Source organism: Oncorhynchus kisutch, linkage group LG21 (assembly GCF_002021735.2).
Source record: "Oncorhynchus kisutch isolate 150728-3 linkage group LG21, Okis_V2, whole genome shotgun sequence".
In the NCBI taxonomy this organism is placed as follows: domain Eukaryota; kingdom Metazoa; phylum Chordata; class Actinopteri; order Salmoniformes; family Salmonidae; genus Oncorhynchus; species Oncorhynchus kisutch.
The window spans coordinates 13298965-13318984 of record NC_034194.2 but is presented as its reverse complement, the minus strand read 5'-3'; the positions used below and the strand labels follow the sequence as shown (position 1 = coordinate 13318984).

Here is a 20020-nt window from a genome sequence, read left to right as displayed (position 1 = left end):
CTGCTAAACTTTAACATTGAGATATTAAATAAATGATAGAGACAAAGCCTTGAATATAAAGAGTTTGTAAAAAGCCAGAAGGCTTTGGAATGTGTTTGATGGAGGAGAGGAGAGCGATGTGTTGATATAGGGAAGACAGATTGATATCTCTGGAGTAGGTGAAGGATGGGTTGAGGTCAGAAGGTGAGGGGTGAGGTCAGTTCCCCTTAAGGGAGTAATCAGGGTTGGTATCTGGTTACCTTCTTTGCTGTGGAGAGGAGTGTCTTAGTAGGATGCATATAAACTCTGATGTCTGAAGTATTTTGCTGTCTGTTTACAGCTGTACAGAACCTCTGGGGAATGATTAAACTTGGTTAAAGCTTCTGTAGTGTCCGTGAGTTATTTACTCTGATAAAATAAGAACCTAACAATGGGGACTTTGTTTATGGCTCTATCACTTCCTAAGTGTCAAAGGAACTGAAATTAAAAGGAATGAAAGCATAAACAAAAGATATACAAAATAAAGTTTTCACACCAAAATCATTGAATTGGACTGTATTCTATATACGTCCAAGGTCCTGGCAAAATGACCCTATCATTGTGTTGTCTAATGTCATATCTAGGGTGTTCCTAATGTGTGGCGTGTTGCTTAGGGCACTATCCTAAGTTGATAACTACTACAGCTTCGGGTAGTCTACAGGGATGACCTATGGACCTCTGTGGATAAACTGGTTCTGTAGGTGTAGAGTCAATGGCCTCAGAGTACATTTTAAACTTACTAAGGCTGGTATTTTTTTCAGACCCTTAAGTGAGCCGAGCATAAATCCTCATTGAATGTTCTGTTGTACGTGTGCGTTTATGCTTACATAAGCACACATGCCAAGGGAAAGAACCAAGTATCCTGCTAGGTTGCAACCTGTTCAGAATGGGTCTGATGTCATCAGATAATCTCCAGGTCAATGCCTGGAGGTCAGTAAGAATTTATGTCGACCTCAAGACATATGGTAAGGGGACCTGTAGTAGTTTTCCTACAAGTCACTGTGTCTTACATCATTGTAGTGGTGATAGGTATAAAGGAGTCAATTTCATAGCTATGTTATCTACGGAGGAGCTAACCTCGTGACGGAAGTACTCTCTAAGCACTGAACCAGTCGTACGCGGTGTGATCATGGTTCATGACTTCTAATAACTTTCCTCCTGAATGGAGGGTTCTATTTATTAGTGGCATGTGTGTTGACCATCAGAAGAGTGTTCTGGAGATTCCCTTACATGTGTTACAATCTGAGTGATTACTAACTCCTCTGTCACTATTTATCAATAGCAATTTGACTTATGAGGTCTCTAATCCTCTTACTGATTGTTGCTGGACTGACTGTGGTAGCATTGGTATTGGTACTCAAGGGGATCAGTTATCCCACCGATTTATTCTGAAATATTATCCTACCGGAACACATGATTAAAGTACTGTACTAGTTGTATTGTAATTGAAACTACATATAGCAAGGCATTGCTATTTTTTCTATTTGTTTTGGAGGTGAAAGTCCACTGGGCTTCTTTTACAACCAGTGTGGAACACCTCAGTAATATCTTAGATGTGTTCTAAGATGATCCCCATCTAGGGGCCTGTCTGCTCCTCACTGTTCTCATAGGGGAGTTTACAACTAGATTTGTTTTCTGCTCTGACGGCCTCATACGGTGTTGCACATAGTCTCAACCCTCCCCACCCCCCCTCACCGGCCTCGATGAGGCTCATCATGGGTCTGGGCTACTATTCACCCCTTTCTGGCTCGGGACCCCCCCCCCCCCCCACCAGCGGTTGGTGTTGGTACCCGAGGCACAAATGAAAAGGTCGGACCCTATGTGCGAGTTATCAGTGGCCGCGTTGTTATGAGAATGGCTGAAACCTTTCGATCAAATCTCCTGGTGTTTGTGCTTCAAAACGCTCAATGGCTGTCGAGGCCTGTCAGTTACCACAGCGTCCGCGTGTGGCAACATCTTCAGTACCTGCGAACTGAGACGAGGATATCTGTCTGTGATATCGCAATGTGTTTTACCAGTGGGAGTCATTGGGTCAGTTGCTGGACTGACGGCGTTAGTGTTATTGTAAGGGATGACAGTCCCCAAGAAAGCAGAAGATGGATCATCGGAAGCAGAGTACACTCTGCTCATTGATGTGTTTCTTGCTGAGACGGCCGCAGTGCTTGCGCAAGTGTCCTAAGAGCAAGAGAAGTTAATCTCAACTACAGTATTGCACGGCTTCAAGGAGGAGGGAAGTTGCTCATTCACAGAGACTCTAAATTATGAAAATAATGGTCAATCAGGTTTACTGATGGAATGTGTCGAGATATCGTAATATCTCCTTGGATCGGATTCTGCACCAAGAGGTTTCTAAACGTCTTTTTCCCAAGGGATGCTTTTGACAGATACCCCTCGTGGATGACTGCGTTGCAGCTAGCGTTAGGGGAAGACAGTGCGGTCAGTGGAGAAGGCACTGTGACCTGTGACCATACATGGTTGGTTTTCCAATCCATCAGTGGGAGTAACCGATCCATCAAGTCTGCTCCGAGTAGCAGGGTTTCAGATTCGAGGCTGAAAACATACACAGGGTGAACGAGCGATACGTCCTGGAAGTGTAGTTTCAGCATGACTCTCAATGTTAGAGGCGAGGTAGTCTGAATGATCCTCGAATTGTAGTTTCGCCTCATTCTACTTTTAACCAACGTTTAGTTGGCTTCAAAACCTTTTTGAGGTCATCGAACAATGTTTGAGAGATGAGCGATATTGTCGCGCCCGAATCAATTAGAGCATGACAAGTTAAGCAGTCCCTCAGGACTGTTTCCAGCTATGGCCGTTTAGAGTCGCGTTTAGTGGACATATTCCCCACAAAGTGGAGTGGTTGTTCGCAGTTCAAGGTGAAAGCGGATCGACTTTTCGGATTTTGAGTGGGCTTGGCTTTAACAAAGCTTTTGACCTGGTTCTTCGCAACCTTTATATCAGTCTGTAGAGTCTATAGAGTCTGTAGACAAAGCCTGCGGGCTTGTTTCTTGATCGAGCGGGCCCTGGATAGGGTCTCGCGTGAGAGTGGGCGAAATAGATTTTTGTACTTCCTTGCTAAGGGTGTTAATTCCTGCGGACCTGATGTCCGGCAATTCCCCGTCTAGTCCTGTGACCGATCTTTTACCCTTTTCTAAACAATGTAGCGCTTTAGTTCTTCACGTAGTGGAACTTGTAGAGAACATTGGTCTACGATTTGATCGTCCTAACCCTTTGTAACCCTTCTGTTCTGACACTTTGTGCGGGTTGGGTGCAGGAACGTAGCAAACAGGTCAATTGTAGCCGTATTGGTTTCGATGGCGACGTACTTTACAGTTATTTAGACTGCGGAGGTTATTGGAATCGTGGTTTTGTGGTAGAAACCGTTGTTGTGCGTCATCTCTCAATGCTCAAATACCTGATAATGCACCCTCTTAGCTGGAATGAGTGCTCCTGGTCAAACTTCAAAGCCTCAAAAGCTGTTCTTGCAAGCTCTCTGAGTTGTAAGATAGGCAAGCCAACGTGGGCTGTAAGGCCCAAGTAGGTAATGAAGGTGGAATACATGTTCGACAGAAACATTTGTTTGAATGGTAACAGCTCTTCCATTCCTGTTTCAGTGAGTAGGCCAAAGTAAGCTGAACAAAGCCTATGATAGTAAGCTTGTGGGTATTCCTTCCAAGCTTGTTTGACTGTGTTAGTCAGTGAGCTATCGTGTTTGCGAGTCGCAGAACCACTGAATTCTAATTTCAAAGCTGTGGCAAGTTTAGCGTAGTCATTAAGCACATGTTGCTGTTGTAGACAAATTAACTTCGTAAGCTGTAAGCTGAGCAAAGCCTATGATAGTAAGCTTGTTGGTGTTCATTCCAAGCTTGTTTGAAAGTGTTAGTCAGTGAGCTATCGTGGTTGCGAGTCGCAGAATCACTGAATTCTAATTTCAAAGCTGTGGCAAGTTTAGCGTAATCATTAAGCACATGTTGCTGTTGTAGACTAATTAACTTCGTCATGTGTCTATTCGATGTTCGCTTCAACAGGTAAACCCGGTCAGAAACCGTAGCGTTCGAGGAGCCATCCAATGCGTCCTCTATGTCAGCTAGGAACGTCTCAGTATTGTTTGGCTGACCTGGAACGGGGTCAAAGGTGGGGAAATTCTTGACGAGATTGTCAAGGCGTTCCACGCAAAGTGGGCGGAGAGGATTGGCTTCATCCTGTGGTGAAATTGCTGCCGAAAGGCCAAGAGGAGAAGCCAAGCTTTGGTTTTGTTGGCGAAGAGGCACCATATTACTCAGTGCCGAATGGCCAAGAGCAGAAGACTGAGGAACACATGGAGGCAAAGTCTGAAACCTTCTATCGTCTTCACTCCTTTGAGTACCGGACTCCGGTTGCTTGGTTGGGTAGTCACGCTGTAGCACGTGACCGTTCTGGAATTCCACCAGATTGTACCTAAGGGTGATATTCTGCTGCACTTGCTCCTTTTGGTTTCAAACTTATCTGTCATTGTTTGCAGATAGAGGTCTTAAGTACGGAGCGAGAGATTCAGTGATGAGATTTCCTCCACTTGCTTAAAAATCACTATTTTCATTTTCATCACCTGAGTTCTCTCATCATTAATTTGGTCAATGACTTCAATGAGTTCTGCTGACCTGTCATCCAACTTTGTAATTGTGCTAATTAACTGATTGTCTTTGGTCTGCAGCATTTGTAGTAGAACAGTGTTACTTTGAGTAACGTTCAACAAAACTGCATACATGTTATCAAGTTGAGTGCTCCTGTTTGTAGATAACTCGTCAGATTTAACTAGTTTGGCGTGGACATTGTCATATTTAGTTTTGGCTAAATCGAGTTGTTCCTGTAGAAAAATATTTTGTTCCTGTCAAAAACGATTTTGTTGAATAGTTTGTGCTCGTTCATCGTCATAAGCTGCAATTATCGTCATAAAATGCAATTACATTTAATTGTTCAGTTTTCAAACACAGTTCCATAGCTAGCAGAATTTTTCCCTTTTCTTCTTTTGTCATTAGTTTCCTGGTTCTCTCCACCTGTCCCTTTATGTCTACCGTTTCCTGCTCGTGATTGGACCAATGCCAATCTTGGATGGCAAAACATCAGGGTTAGATTTTGGAGAGCGTTTGTCGTGATTTCTACTGTTTTTCCTCTAATGGCATAGTTAGGGTTGGTATTGCTGCGAAGGTCAGAGATCAATCCTGTTATGGGTGAGGGTTCACCAATTAGCGGAGGAGTAGGAACCACTCCCTCTGATAGCTTGAACATTATTAGAACATTTGAGAGGATTATTACATTTTTTCCTGTTTTTCCAAAGGTTTGGTTTTGGAATACGTTAGACATTAATGACCCATCAGTACTGTGATGTAAATGAATTTGCAAAAACAAATTGACTTGATTAATTAATGATAATGATTATTCATACCTGTATAGGCAGCTGGGAATTAAACTTTAGTTAACCTGAGAAGTTGGTTCATCTAGGTTAATATAGGAAAGTTTAAAATGTCTCATTTAATTGGAAGAACCTGAAAAGGTATGTTTGACAATTTAACTTATTAAATTGAACGAGACAATGATATCCAATCAATTGAGATTGTCTGGATTATCATTAGTGTAACCAATAGAGCAAATGTTATGGTACATTCACCACTAGCTTCACTTATCGCTAAGGCCAAAGCCACATGGGATTCCTGCTGGAGGCGAGACTTCATTCAGTACTGGATAGTCCTGAATGAGCTTTGCAAAAGCAATTTTTACTGATAAATCAATGTTAATGATAAATCAAACCTGTATTTGTCACATAAGGCTCAGCCTTCCCCAAGACTGTGGATGTCTCTGCTATTCCTACTGAATACCATGACCTGCTGGAAATGTTCAGTAAGGCACATGCTACATCCCTTCCCCCGCACCATCCTTATGATTGTGCCATTGACCGTCTCCAAGGCACTACACCATCAAGCTATGGAAGAGTACATAGAGGAGTCTCTGACCACTGGGGCCGTCCTTCTGCATTTCCTACAGGCGCAGGGTTTTTCTTTGTGGAGAAGAAGGACAAGAGACTGCGCCCGTGCATTGACTACCGGGGAATTAACGATATCACTGTCAAAAACGGTTACCCCTACCTCTCCTCTCCTCAGCATTTGAACCTCTCCAGGGGGCTACCATGTTTTCCAAGTTGGACCATCGGAATGCCTACCACCTGGTTCGGATACGCGAGGGGGATGAGGGGAAGACAGCCTTCAACACAGCCAGTGGACATTTTGAGTACCAGGTCATGCCGTTTGGACTCACCAACACCCCCACTGTCCTCCAGGCTTTGGTCAATGATGTGCTTCGGAACATGCTAAACCAGTTTGTGTTCGTCTCCCTGGACGACATCCTATTTCTTTCCCCGATCTGCCCAAGAACATGTACTCCATGTCAGACAGGTCCTTCAGCGCCTCCTGGAGAACCAATTGTTTGTGAAAGCCAAGAAGTATGAGTTCCACCGCTCTTCTATCACCTTTCTGGGTTTCTTGGGTTTGCAAACTTCTACTGACATTTCATTCAGGATTACAGCACCCTGGCGGCCCCCCTCTCGGCACTCACCTCCCCCAAGGTACCGTTCAAATGGTCTCCAGCTGTCGACAAAGCCTTTGTGGACCTGAAGCATCGGTTCACAACAGCAGCCATTCTCATCCATCCGGAACCCCTCGTGTGAATTTGTGGTGGAAGTGGATGCTTCGGATGTTGGAGTGGGGACCATCCTGTCCCAGCGATCTGCCCAGGACCAGAAGCTTCATCCCTGTGCCTTCCTGTCCCATTGTCTCAATCCTGCTGAGAGGAACTATGATGTTGGCAACCGAGAACTCCTGGCGGTGAACATGGCGTTGGAGGAGTGGAAGCACTGGCTGGAAGGAGCAGAACAGCCATTCCTGGTCTGGACCGACCATAAAAACTTGGAATATCTCCGTTCAGCCAAGCGCCTCAATTCAAGGCAGGCCTGTCGGGCCCTCCTTTTAACCAGATTCAACTTGACCATTTCCTACTGTCCTGGATATAAAAATGTGAAGCCTGATGCTCTCTCCCGCCTATATATAGTTCCACTGTGGATTGGGGTGTTAAGAATCTGGGAACTGAAGGGGGCCAGGCTAACCGGCTGCTTGTCCCTAACTCAGTCCGGTCCGGGGTCCTGGAATTGGCTCATTCCTCCAGGCTGACCTGTCATCCAGGGTCCCATCGTACACTAGCCTTCCTTCAACAAAGTTTCTGGTGGCCCACAATGGTCCCTGACGTCTCTGCCTTCGTCACCGCATGCACTGTGTGTGCTCAAAACAAGACTCAACGGCAAGCTCCTTCTGGCCTCCTGCAGCCACTACCGGTTCCTCATTGTCCCTGGTCTCATATATCTCTGGACTTTGTCACTGGGCTCCCTCCGTCTGATGGCAACACTGTCATTCTAACGGTGCCCTCCAAGCTCGTCATCAAGCTCGAGACCCTGGGTCTCGACCCCGCCCTGGGTACTGGACTTCCTGACGGGCCACCCCCAGGTGGTGAGGGTAGGCAACAACATCTCCACCCCGCTGATCCTCAACACTGGGGCCCCACAAGGGTGCGTTCTGAGCCCTCTCCTGTACTCCCTGTTCACCCACGACTGCGTGGCCACGCATGCCTCAACTCAATCATCAAGTTTGCGGACGACACAACAGTGGTAGGCTTGATTACCAACAACGTCTACAGATGCACAATCGAGAGCATCCTGTCGGGCTGTATCACTGCCTGGTACGGCAACTGCTCCGCCCACAACCGTAAGGCTCTCCAGAGGGTAGTGAGGTCTGCACAACGCATCACCGGGGGCAAACTACCTGCCCTCCAGGACACCTACACCACCCGATGTCACAGGAAGGCCATAAAGATCATCAAGGACAACAACCACCCGAGCCACTGCCTGTTCACCCCGCTATCATCCAGAAGGCGAGGTCAGTACAGGTGCATCAAAGCTGGGACCGAGAGACTGAAAAACAGCTTCTATCTCAAGGCCATCAGACTGTTAAACAGCCACCACTAACATTGAGTGGCTGCTGCCAACACACTGACTCAACTCCAGCCACTTTAATAATGGGAATTGATGGGAAATGATGTAAAATATATCACTAGCCACTTTAAACAATGCTACCTAATATAATGTTTACATACCCTACATTATTCATCTCATATGTATACGTATATACTTTACTCTATATCATCTACTGCATCCTTATGTAATACATGTATCACTAGCCACTTTAACTATGCCACTTTGTTTACATACTCATCTCATATGTATATACTGCACTCAATACCATCTACTCTATCTTGCCTATGCCGCTCTGTACCATCACTCATTCATATATCTTTATGTACATATTCTTTATCCCCTTACACTTGTGTCTATAAGGTAGTAGTTTTGGAATTGTTAACTAGATTACTTGTTGGTTATTACTGCATTGTCGGAACTAGAAGCACAAGCATTTCGCTACACTCGCACTAACATCTGCTAACCATGTGTATGTGACAAATAAAATTTGATTTGATTTGGTAGTCGACCGGTTCTCCAAGGCCGCCCATTTCATACCTCTCCCCAAACTACCTTCTGCCAAGGAGACGGCCCAGCTTATGGTGCAGCATGTCTTCCGGATCCATGGACTCCCGGTAGACATGGTCTCCGATTGTGGTCCTCAGTTCTCATCTCAGTTCTGGAAGGCATTCTGCACATTTATTGGGTCGTCAGCCAGTTGTCTTCCGGATTCCATCCCCAAACTAACGGTCAGTCAGAGCGAGACAACCAAGACCTGGAGACCACCTTAAGGTGCCTGGTCTCAACTAACCCCACTACCTGGAGCCGTCAACTGGTCTGGGTGGAGTATGCCCGGAACACTCTTCCCAGTTCTACCACGGGACTCTCCCCTTTCGAGTGCTCCATGGTTATCAGCCTCCACTCTTCCCTGAACAAGAGCAGGAGGTCAGCGTACCCTCGGCCCAGCTGTTTGTCCGCCGCTGTCGACGTACCTGGAGAAGAGCCAGGGCAGCTATTCTCAAGACCAACTCCAGGTATTGTTGACATGCGGACCGTCGCTGGACCCCAGGTCCCCGTTACCGCATTGGGCAGAGGGTATGGCTTTCAACTCGGGACCTGCCCCTTCAGGTAGAGTCCCGCAAGCTGTCTCCCCAGTTCATTGGTCCTTTTCCCATCTCCAGAGTCCCGAGTTCCACTGCTGTCCGTCTTGTGTTACCCCATACGCTCCGTATTCACCCTACCTTCCATGTGTCTAGGATTAAGCTGTCCTTTGTCACTTTCCTTTGTCTTCTGTCTCCAGGCCCATCCCTCCCCCGGGTTATCAGTGGCCAGCCAGCATATACAGTGAGACCACAGGGCAGGGATTTCCAGTATCTGGTTGACTAGGAGGGTTATGGCCCGGAGGAGAGGTGCTGGGTTCCTGCTAAAGACATCTTGGACCCTGCCCTCATCGCCGATTTCCACCGCCAACACCCCGGTCAGCCAGGTATGCGCCCAGGTAGGACGCCAAGTGGCGTCCCTAGGGGGAGGGGTACTGTCACGCCCTGATCTGTTTCACCTGTCCTTGTGATTGTCTCCACCCCCTCCAGGTGTCGCTTATTTTCCCCATTGTATTTATACCTTTGTTTCCTGTCTCTTTGTGCCAGTTCGCCTTTTAGTCAACCAGCGAAATTCTGGACTTTGTACCCACCATTTTTGACCATTCTGCCTGCCTTGACCATGAGCCTATCTGCCACTATGTATGTCACAAATGTGTGTATAGGTGGCAGGGAAGTCAGGAGCAGGAGAATAAACTCGGTAAATGTAATGTAATAAAACAAAACATAACTCCAAAACCATAAATACAAGTGAAACAAATTGGGTACGAGGACCCGTCGCGCACCAAATACAAACAACACGAAACTGAAACAATCTCTGACAAAGACATGATGGGAAACAGAGGGTTCAATACACAACACGTAATGAATGGGATTGAAACCAGGTGTGTAGACAAGACAAAACCAATGGAAAATGAAAAATGGATCAATGATGGCTAGAAGACCGGTGACGTCGACCGCCGAGCACCACCCGAACAAGGAGAGGCATCGACGTTGGCAGAAGTCGTGACACTGTACCTCCTGGAATCTGATCTGGTTTTGACCTTTTTGCCTGTCCATGACCATTCTCTTGCCTACCCCTTTGGATTAATTAAAATTTTAAGACTCCAACCATCTGCCTCCTGTGTCTGCATTTGGGTCTCGCCTTGTGCCTTGATAGTTGTCGTGTCTTTGGCATCATTAAAGTGAAGACTGTTATTTTATCAAATCAATTCTCTGTAATTATTATTACGTGATTAAACTAATCATGTAAATGCAATTAACTAGGAAGTCAGGGCACCAAGGAAAATCTTCAGATTGCAAAGTTATAATTTTGGATATCATAAGGATTTTGGCTGGATATCATAAGTAACCACTTGTTAAACGTGATCCACGTTAGGGTGTCACCTAAATAATTATTTGTAAAATAAATCTACTGCCGATTCTTCACCCTCGGGGGTTCACTGATCACAGAAAGCTGAAATCAAATGGAAGTACAAAGGGTTGGACTTCCGTCGCGCAAGACGGAGGAATTTCAACATGACACAGAAAAATGGCAGCTTTCCCTTTGTTAGCTTAGCATCTCGTGCTAATCCTTTCAAGCATAACATAGGAACCCCCTAAACAAGGGAACGGTTTTACTAGTAATGTCTTACGTTCAAACCCTTTTCGGCGATCTTCTTCGCTAGCCCTAAGTTACCGGAACTCGATACACCTGTGCCCTACCCACGCTACTGCAAACACAGGGGACCAAGATTTATTGCTTGGTCAAGCTAATATATCCTCAAATTTCAATTGGCTGGCCCTATGTCCTCGCTCGGGAAATGAATAATGACAGAGTCTACCTGCATCTGAAACACGAGAGTCAGAAATAGCACCTTTGGCCCAATGCGTCTATTTGTCAAATTTCTATAAGTAGCTGGATCGTGTCCTAGCACTTACAAATATAATCACCAACTTCACAACTCATAAGCCATTCTGACGTCATCAGAAAAGCGACACCGGGACAACTATGGGCAACACACACACCAAACGGCACTATTCGTGTCTAACGCAGTCTGTTTGTACAGTAATCTGATTGCACAATTAATATATATAGATTTAATTCAATCATGAAGATCTCATTCTATTTTAGATTCCTCACAGGAGGCACCAACATGGCATGTCTGTGACTATCATTAAATGTGAAGACTGTTATTTTATCAAATCAATTATCTGTGTAATTATTATTACGTGATTAAACTAATCATGTAAACTTGAATTAATTAGGAAGTTGGGGCACCACGGGAAAAATGTTTATAGAGTCTCTATTTCCCGATTTGACACTTCAGATATCTTCATATCTTATCAATTTGTCCTTTGTTAATTAATTATTAATTGTTACCTCATTAGTCTCATTCCAAACGTCATAAAATTATTGGCTATCTGAACGAACCCTAGTTTTCATAATGAATCAGCAATATACAAAATGGCTTCATTATTTATTTACTAACTAACTAAATAATCACACAGAATTACCTAACAAACTAACAGTAGATACTGGTATCTAACAATGATAGAAATGTTCCTAGTGGGCTATGCCGATATGATTGCTTGGTAGCCAAAGGAAAGGGGTGGGGACTGAGAGAGAGCGGGAAAGACTAAATGGATTCACTACACACAGTCCATAATTATATTAATTGAAATGCTAATCCTTTGCACATGAATGGCCACTCATTAGAGAATAATTGCAATGTACAGTTGAAGTCGGAAGTTTACATACACCTTAGCCAAATACATTTAAACTCGGTTTTTCACAATTCCTGACATTTAATCCAAGTTCAAATTCCCCGTTTTAGGTCAGTTAGGATCACCACTTTATTTTAAGAATGTGAAATGTCAGAATAATAGTTGAGAGAATGATTTATTTCAGCTTTTATTTATTTCATCACAAGATGAAATAACTGGAAATCACTGGAAATTCAACCATTTGCAACCTTAGCTTACGCCGTGGTTTGGTGTGAATTGCGCCACGAGTGAGTTTTATATATTTCTGAGAAAAGGGCGGTCCATGACGCCAACGTAATGTCTATGCTCACGTGGCCGTGGCCGTGGCTGTGGCCATTGATTTGGTTAACTTTATATGAAAAACCCATACTCTCATTTAGAAGGTTAACATTATATTACATCTTTTCACAAATAGTTTCCTGTTTAATCACATCCGTTTCACAATATTTAGATGTAAACCTGATAGCTGGAAAATGTACACTTTAAGAGATACAGTTATGTGTGTTTCCTGTTCTTCATGAGATCACCACATGAAACACACTCTTCATAACTGTCCTCTAAGTGTCCACGGACCATTCTCAAAAGTAGAAATATTGTTTAATTCTCCCATTTTGTGGATTAGGAGTTTGGCCAAGAGAGGTTCTTTGTTCTGGTAGACTCTCTCAATATTGCATGGCAGTTTCTACCAGGTATTTATGACCAGTCATAAAGTCATAAAACTGTAGAGAGAGAGAGAGAGGAGGGGGGCTATAATCCTCCCCCAGGGCATTTCATGACAAATGTATGCTACTCTGATGCGTTCTGCCTACAACAAAATCTCTTGCATAGTTTTGTTTCGGTATGTTGCATTGATCGTGGTTAATACTGTGTTGATTCAATCACAATTGCCACAGTAAAGGGAAACCCTGATAGTGTTAACAGGGAAAACTCTAGAACTGTGGTCACCCAACTTTTCTGAGTCAAGATCACTTTCTGCATCAAAATGCAAGCCGCGATCTACCTCTCAGAATTGTATTTAACATGACTTAAAAAACGTAAGCCTATACATTATTAACCAATTAAAAACAGTACTGTAGCAAGTAAGTATGTGTAGTAAGCTATAGCTATGTATTGGGCATACATTATCACTGCAAATTAGCTGTGCAAAATTGCCCAACTAATGCATTATTGTTCGGGCCATTTTAACTTTGAGGTAGGCTATATGATCACACCGGTTATAGATCCATTGTTGTATTACTTGTGAGGCACAGCTGAGTGAGCATACATTTAAATAATGAGCTTTATATTTGTATTTTACTGGGCTGATGGTGCCTGCATCTGATGGTCAGTCTCAGTGGAGGGAGAGAGCAGCAGACTGAGGGTCCGCCTCTCAACATCCCGCCGCTCTCCCTTTCCTCCACTGACACTGGCCAAAAAGGGACAAAGTCTTACAGCTGATGGTGACTCGAGTCACACCGCATGCACAAATGACTGTAGTTACTCCCATGAACAGAGAAACTCAAATAGTCGATATTAAAAAAGGCCCAAAGCCACTAATAATAACAACAATGCAAGCCTAGAGATACACTTTCCTACTCATTCATTACTGCTGCAGTGTTTGTTGTAGTGCTGAGTGGAGATAGGAAGAACGTGCATTTTATGGCTTATAAAAGTATTGAATACAAAGTGTTGACAGTGATGAGTAAGAACTTAAACATGAGCTCTTTCATAAGAACAGCATCTCTTTGCTGTATTTGTTGACAGCCTCTCTCTAGTCATGTTTTTAACCGTTTTAAAATCTCACAGTATCAATTTCGCTGTAGCTTTCTTTTATGCCTGCTACATTACTGCAGACACGGTAATCTGAGCCATCAGATTGGCCAGCGGTAGGCCTATAGTGCACTTGATTTGCTCTCTGGGCCCTCAGGGAAGGTACCTTCAGATGCATGAAATGGTTCAAAATGGCAACAGTTCGCCTACCCGATACGCAAGGCAGCTGAATTGGGTGCACCTACCATCAACAGCCCGAGAGAAATAAAAAAAATAGGAGCACAAGGCTTTATTGTTGAGTTTATTACGGAAATGATTGATTAGGAATGCCTTGGAGATCGACCGGTTAGTGACTACTGCTCTAGAAAGTTGAGTGAAGGGGCAGCCTCTGGGCTACTGCGCGTGTGAGCAGTATAGAGGGAACATTTGGCGCAACTCAATATTAGTAAGGTGTTCCTAATGTTTGGTATACTCAGTGTATATCTGATCATAAATATACACTATAATCCAGGGAGAGGGTGAGACCATGGTAATCACAACATATACAATCAATGGCTTTATCTACAACTCTAAATCCAGGAAAAGGGTTCAGAGGATTTATACAAGGCTTCAACCAACTAACAAATTAATGTTTCGGTAACCTGCAGGACTTCACCATGACCCTGTATCTGAGGCACTACTGGAAAGATGAGAGGCTGTCCTTTCCCAGCACAACCAATAAGAGCATGACGTTCGATGGGCGCCTGGTCAAGAAGATCTGGGTGCCTGATGTGTTCTTCGTCCACTCCAAGAGGTCGTTCATTCATGACACCACCACTGAGAACATCATGCTCAGGGTGTTCCCAGACGGACACGTGCTCTACAGCCTCAGGTGAGGAAACTGGAAGCAGCAGCTTCGTTTTGTGTCATTTCGACGATGACAGCGCAGAACTCAGTTGATCCACATTTTCCCAGCACACATTTACCCATCTCATAGAATCATACTTAACTACGAGGATGTAGCATGTTGACATGTTTGTGTTTTTGTCATCGTGGATATAAAGATGTTGTGTTTGAATCCCAAGGGTGACGGTTACTGCTGCCTGTAACATGGACTTCAGTCGTTTCCCTCTGGATTCACAGACCTGCACCTTAGAGCTGGAGAGCTGTAAGTAGTGGTACTCTGACTGTCTCATACTGTGTTATGAAGGGATTTGGTGTGGCGGTACAGTAAATTAGGCAGATTTCAATTAGAAATCCATTTCTGTTGTCTCCAGATGCTTACACGGACGAGGACCTCATGCTGTACTGGAAGAGTGGGGATGAGTCCCTGAGCACGGATGACAGAATCTCTCTGTCTCAGTTCCTCATCCAGAAGTTTCACACTACCTCCAGACTGGCTTTCTACAGCAGCACAGGTAGAACCACAAATAATCTCTGAGGGATGGATAAGAAAATGTATTGTAGAAAAATAACACATTCTGTGTACAAATGATGACTGGATGTGGCAGCATTTACTTCTCAAGAAGTTTATTTATTTATTTGAATAACAAAATTGAAGTATATTATCTAACTGTTGGTACGGATATTTGTTTGTGACAATTTCACTGAATCCAAATACAGTCCATTGTTGTACAAATACATTTTTAAGTTCTTCAGAGAAGCAAAACCCATTTTCATACTTTTGGTGATATCTCACATGTCTTTCCCTTCTTCTCTCTAGGCTGGTACAACCGTCTGTACATCAACTTCACCCTGCGACGCCACATCTTCTTCTTCCTGCTCCAGACCTACTTCCCTGCAACTCTGATGGTCATGTTGTCCTGGGTGTCGTTTTGGATCGACCGCCGGGCCGTACCGGCCAGGGTCTCATTAGGTAAGATACACTCTTAGAAGAAAATATTCTACCTAGAACCTTAAAGGGGTTCTTCAGCTGTCCCTGTGGCGGGGAAACCTTTTTCTAAGAGTGTAGATGGATTGGTTGGTTCATATCTATGAGGATACTTCCTTGAGTCTCGTGTTCACACGGACGTTGTGGTTGTACTGTGCTCCAGGTATCACCACGGTGCTCACCATGTCCACCATCATCACTGGAGTCAACGCCTCCATGCCCAGGGTTTCCTACATCAAAGCTGTGGACATTTACCTCTGGGTCAGTTTTGTGTTTGTGTTCCTATCGGTGCTGGAATATGCTGCCGTCAACTATCTGACAACGTTGAGGGACGGGAAAGATCGGAAGCTCAGGGAAAAGGCCAGAGAGCAGGTAAGGCTCTTACTATGCTATACTGCTCTTCTTTATGTCCTTTCAGCATTTTTCCTAGTCTGATCTCTCTTTCTTTCTCTTTGTCCTACAGTCCCTGGGCCTGGCGAGAGAACAGGTAAAGGTCCTCATCATACCACACTGAACTACAAGTCCTTTCATCGTTTTTCCTACTCTGATCTCTCGTTCTCTCTCTCACCAACTTGTCTCTCTCCCTCCCTCCCTCCATCTCTCTCTCTCTCTCTCCGCCCTACAGTCGCTCCCCTGCACATGTGGCATGTCCCACACCGGGACCATGATGGCGGACGGGACCTACAGCGAGTCCGACACCAACAGTCTAGCCGGGTACACCAGGGCCCCCGCTCCTGAGGACCCCCCAGAGAAGCAGGAACGCATGGTGGTGCACATCTCCTTGGACAACGAGTCCACGGCGGCAACCAAGAAGAAGACGGGCTTCCGCAGCTTCAGTTTCATGCAGAACACCCACGCCATTGACACCTACTCCCGCATGATCTTTCCTGGATCCTACATCATTTTCAACCTCATCTACTGGTCTGTGTACTGCTGAGGCTCTCCCGGACAGCCTTGTTAGAGTCAGCAGAGAGACAATCTACTGATGTTGCTGTACCAGATGAAACAGGACCGTTATTTAACTAAAACTGATTGACTCAAAGTGGTAATGACCTCCATAATGCACATTGAGGTGATGGACTTCTTATAACACCTGTGCTCACCAGCAGCACTCACAAAAGGTTTTCACAGATCTCTAGATGGATAACACCATTCTATCCTCACCATCAGCTACAACCATGTTACTACTTGACTCAACTGTACAGCTTTCCTTTTTTTGCTATTTACGCAACCATGCAGGTCCAAGCACAAACTATGATGAATTTTATACTCATGGCACTGTCAAAGCAGGAAAACTGTGTCTGTATTACTGACAGTGTACGTACTTCTAAAAAATGGACTAAGTGTTGCCCAAGCTTGCCTCCTTAAGCAGAAAACAGAAAGCTTGATCCATAATGTGAGGGTTTGACCTCTTAAAATCGACTATGTTGATTTGGCAAGCATCAGTTGCTCATGAGCAAATTGAAACACAGCCACAGACTCGATGTCTTCTAGGAATGCACCAAGTGTTATTCTTTTTAACAGCTGATCATGATTGAGCAAACCACACAAAAATCTAAATCTACATTTATACAAGCTGGCAGATTTTCACTTAGATTACAGTATTTATTTAATTATTTATTAATGATCTATTTATTCAATTATTTATTCATTTTAGGCCTATCAATTTACTTAAATAATAAATGTTTAGTGCACTAATATGCCATTATACCTTAAGTTGTTCAAAACAATGCATGGGGCTTAATAGGTTTTTTCATGGTTGGCCACAGAAATTGTGAGGGTGGGTACCATTAAGGAATGCTTATGTGCACTATCATTCAGCTTGTTTCAGGAACTCAATGTTATCCACCAATTAAAGAGTTGTTTCTGTTTGTATATTACTCAGAAGGGGGTTTTCAAGACTTATAAACCTTTATCAGCGATGTAATGAACTTGAACAGCCTTAAGTGAACTGGTTTCACGGCGAAATCTTTTGTGTTTGTTTGTTTGTTTGATTGACTGTTTGGATTACAAGTGACTGCATATTGCATTTTTATATCCAGTATTCTATCCAACCAGTATATTAGTACACATGGTATTGTATGTAGTATGTAGATAGCCACAAGCATGAGCTGGATTTACTAGGCATCCATATTGCCACTGTAGATATGTCAGCCTGTTGGACAAATGCTCAACCAACGCAAATCACCTCATACAGATGCTTGTCCACAAGCTTGCGCAACTACTGTAGACTGATTATTGTCGCGTCAAAACATTTAGAATGTATGGTTTTTTTGGAGCAGATTTCTAAATAAAAGGCTTTAAGCTAAAAGCATGTTTGCAGTCAATGTGTTTGAGCATGAGTCGTGACCATACATATTTTGAATGGCCTGTTCTCAATCTAAAGAAAAGTCTGTAACCGTTATCTTTCAATTGCTGGAGGCAGGGTTGCAAAGTTCCAGTAACTCAAAATTCCCAAATTCTTTCAAAAAAAATCCCCAGTTGGAAGATTCCCTGATAAGCAGGAAATCTGAAAAATTCTCCAACCAGGATTTCGGGAAAACCTGTGAATTTTGGGAAAGCTGCTGGACTTTTGCAACCCTAGCTGGATTATGTCATTGTTTCCTTATGGATGAGGCAACATTACTAAGGACTATGAGATAAAATGACTGGAAATACAGCATTCACTTTTAAGAATAATGTGTTTCTGAGACAATCTTGCCATGTGATGTACATCTGTCTGTCTGTAATCCAGATTTTAGAGAGCATTCATAGCACATTTAATCCCCAAACAAACAAATTAAATTAGCCTCAGTGAGAATGTCTAAGCTGCCCCCACCTACACAGCCGCTATATGTGTCTCTACACTGAGTGTACAAAACATTAGGAACACCTTCCTAATATTGAGTTGCACCCCCTCCTTTGTCTCCAATGCTTCTCAAGTTGGCTGGATGTCCTTTGGGTGGTGGCCCATTCTTGATACACACAGGAAACTGTTGAGCCTGAAAAACCCAGCAGCGTTGCAGTTCTTGACAGACTCAAACCGGTGCTCCTGGCACCTACTACCATACCCCATTCAAAGGCACTTAAATATTTTGTCTTTCCAATTCACCCTCTGAATGCCACACATGTGGGATCATAGCTTTCACCTGGTCAGTCTGTCATGGAAAGTTCCTAATGTTTTGTACAGTCAGTGTATATTACAACATAACATTGTAACATAATGGAGCTACAGTACAGTTGCCTACTGCCTACATATCCCTTTCAGCAGGGTATGCCTGATATAGCATTGACCAATCAAGTGAGGCCTAGTGGTTGACCTACTGAACATCATAGATGTCATGTGATATGGCAAACTCATTCTGTCACGTCCTGACCTTAGTTCCTTTTGTATGTCTCTATTTTAGGTTGGTCAGGGCGTGAGTTGGGGTGGGCATTCTATGTTTTGTTCTTGGGTTTATATTTCTATGTGTTTGGACTGGTATGGTTCCCAATCAGAGGCAGCTGTCAATCGTCTCTGATTGAGAACCATACTTAGGTAGCTGGTTTTCCCACTCTTGTTTGTGGGTTGTTATTTTCCGTTTCAGTGTTTTCACCATACGGGACTGTTTCAGTTTTCCTTTATTCACTTGTTTTCTGTGTTCAGTGTAATAAATATGACGAACACTTACCACACTGCACATTGGTCCGATATTTCCTACTCCTCCTCAGGCGAAGAAGAGATTCGTTACACATTCAGCAGAAAAATGACATCACTGTCATTGATCCACAGCACAGTTTGATCCTTTGTCCTCTGTCTGCAGAGAAACAACTGCTGTTTCTGGTTAACTGGCATTTATGCAATATGCTAAACCCTGTTATGTTACAGTGATGCCTGTTACATGGTGTAATCTGTCTACAAATGTTGTCTATTGTTGACTCATCAGATGACCGCTGTCTGTGGTCCTCAGTAAACCAGTAACAGAGGGTGAGGGGGCTTGGATGCCCATTTGTAGTGAGGATTGGCAATCCAATCCTCACTACAAATACACCCTAATACAGGGCTTAACTATTATGATTAGACAACTCTTTGTGTGTGTGTTGGTTCTATCCTTGTGAGGACCTGAAATCCCCAAAAGTCACTACAAGGATAGTCCCTATGAGGACAAAGGTTACTTTAAACTTAGGAGTGAGGTTTAGGGTTACAATTATGGTTAGGGTTATAATTAGTGTTAGTTTAAGTGGTTAGGTTTAGGAGTTAGGTTTCGGTTATTGGTTAAGGTTAGGGTAAGGGTTAGAATTAGGGTTTAAAGTTAGGTTTAGGGTAAATAGAATTTTGAGTGGAAATACATTGTAGGTCCTCACGAGGATAGAAGAACATAATGCGTGTGTGTGTGCGGAATTTGTGTTGAAAAAAATTGCAAACACAAATTCCCTTTACAGATTAATGATAAGATCTATGTTGATTTGTTCAATAGCTAAATTGATATTCATAGAACCATTATGTGGGTTTGGAATTCAGTAGGGGATTTTACCGTTAATTGCTTTGTTAAT

General features: G+C 43.7%; 1 protein-coding gene across 1 annotated transcript in view; it reads left to right on the top strand.

Moving 5' to 3' along the window:
• The window catches only part of LOC109866545 (gamma-aminobutyric acid receptor subunit rho-2), a 46113-nt gene extending 26959 nt beyond the window's left edge, over positions 1 to 19154 (top strand). Inside the window, exons 4-10 of the mRNA XM_031800116.1 lie at positions 14286 to 14509; positions 14703 to 14785; positions 14895 to 15035; positions 15341 to 15493; positions 15672 to 15880; positions 15972 to 15995; positions 16134 to 19154. Of these exons, the coding sequence (XP_031655976.1) occupies positions 14286 to 14509; positions 14703 to 14785; positions 14895 to 15035; positions 15341 to 15493; positions 15672 to 15880; positions 15972 to 15995; positions 16134 to 16445 (1146 nt within the window). The 3' untranslated portion in view covers positions 16446 to 19154. The remainder of the gene's footprint in view (positions 1 to 14285; positions 14510 to 14702; positions 14786 to 14894; positions 15036 to 15340; positions 15494 to 15671; positions 15881 to 15971; positions 15996 to 16133) is intronic.
• Positions 19155 to 20020: the final 866 nt, after the last annotated feature.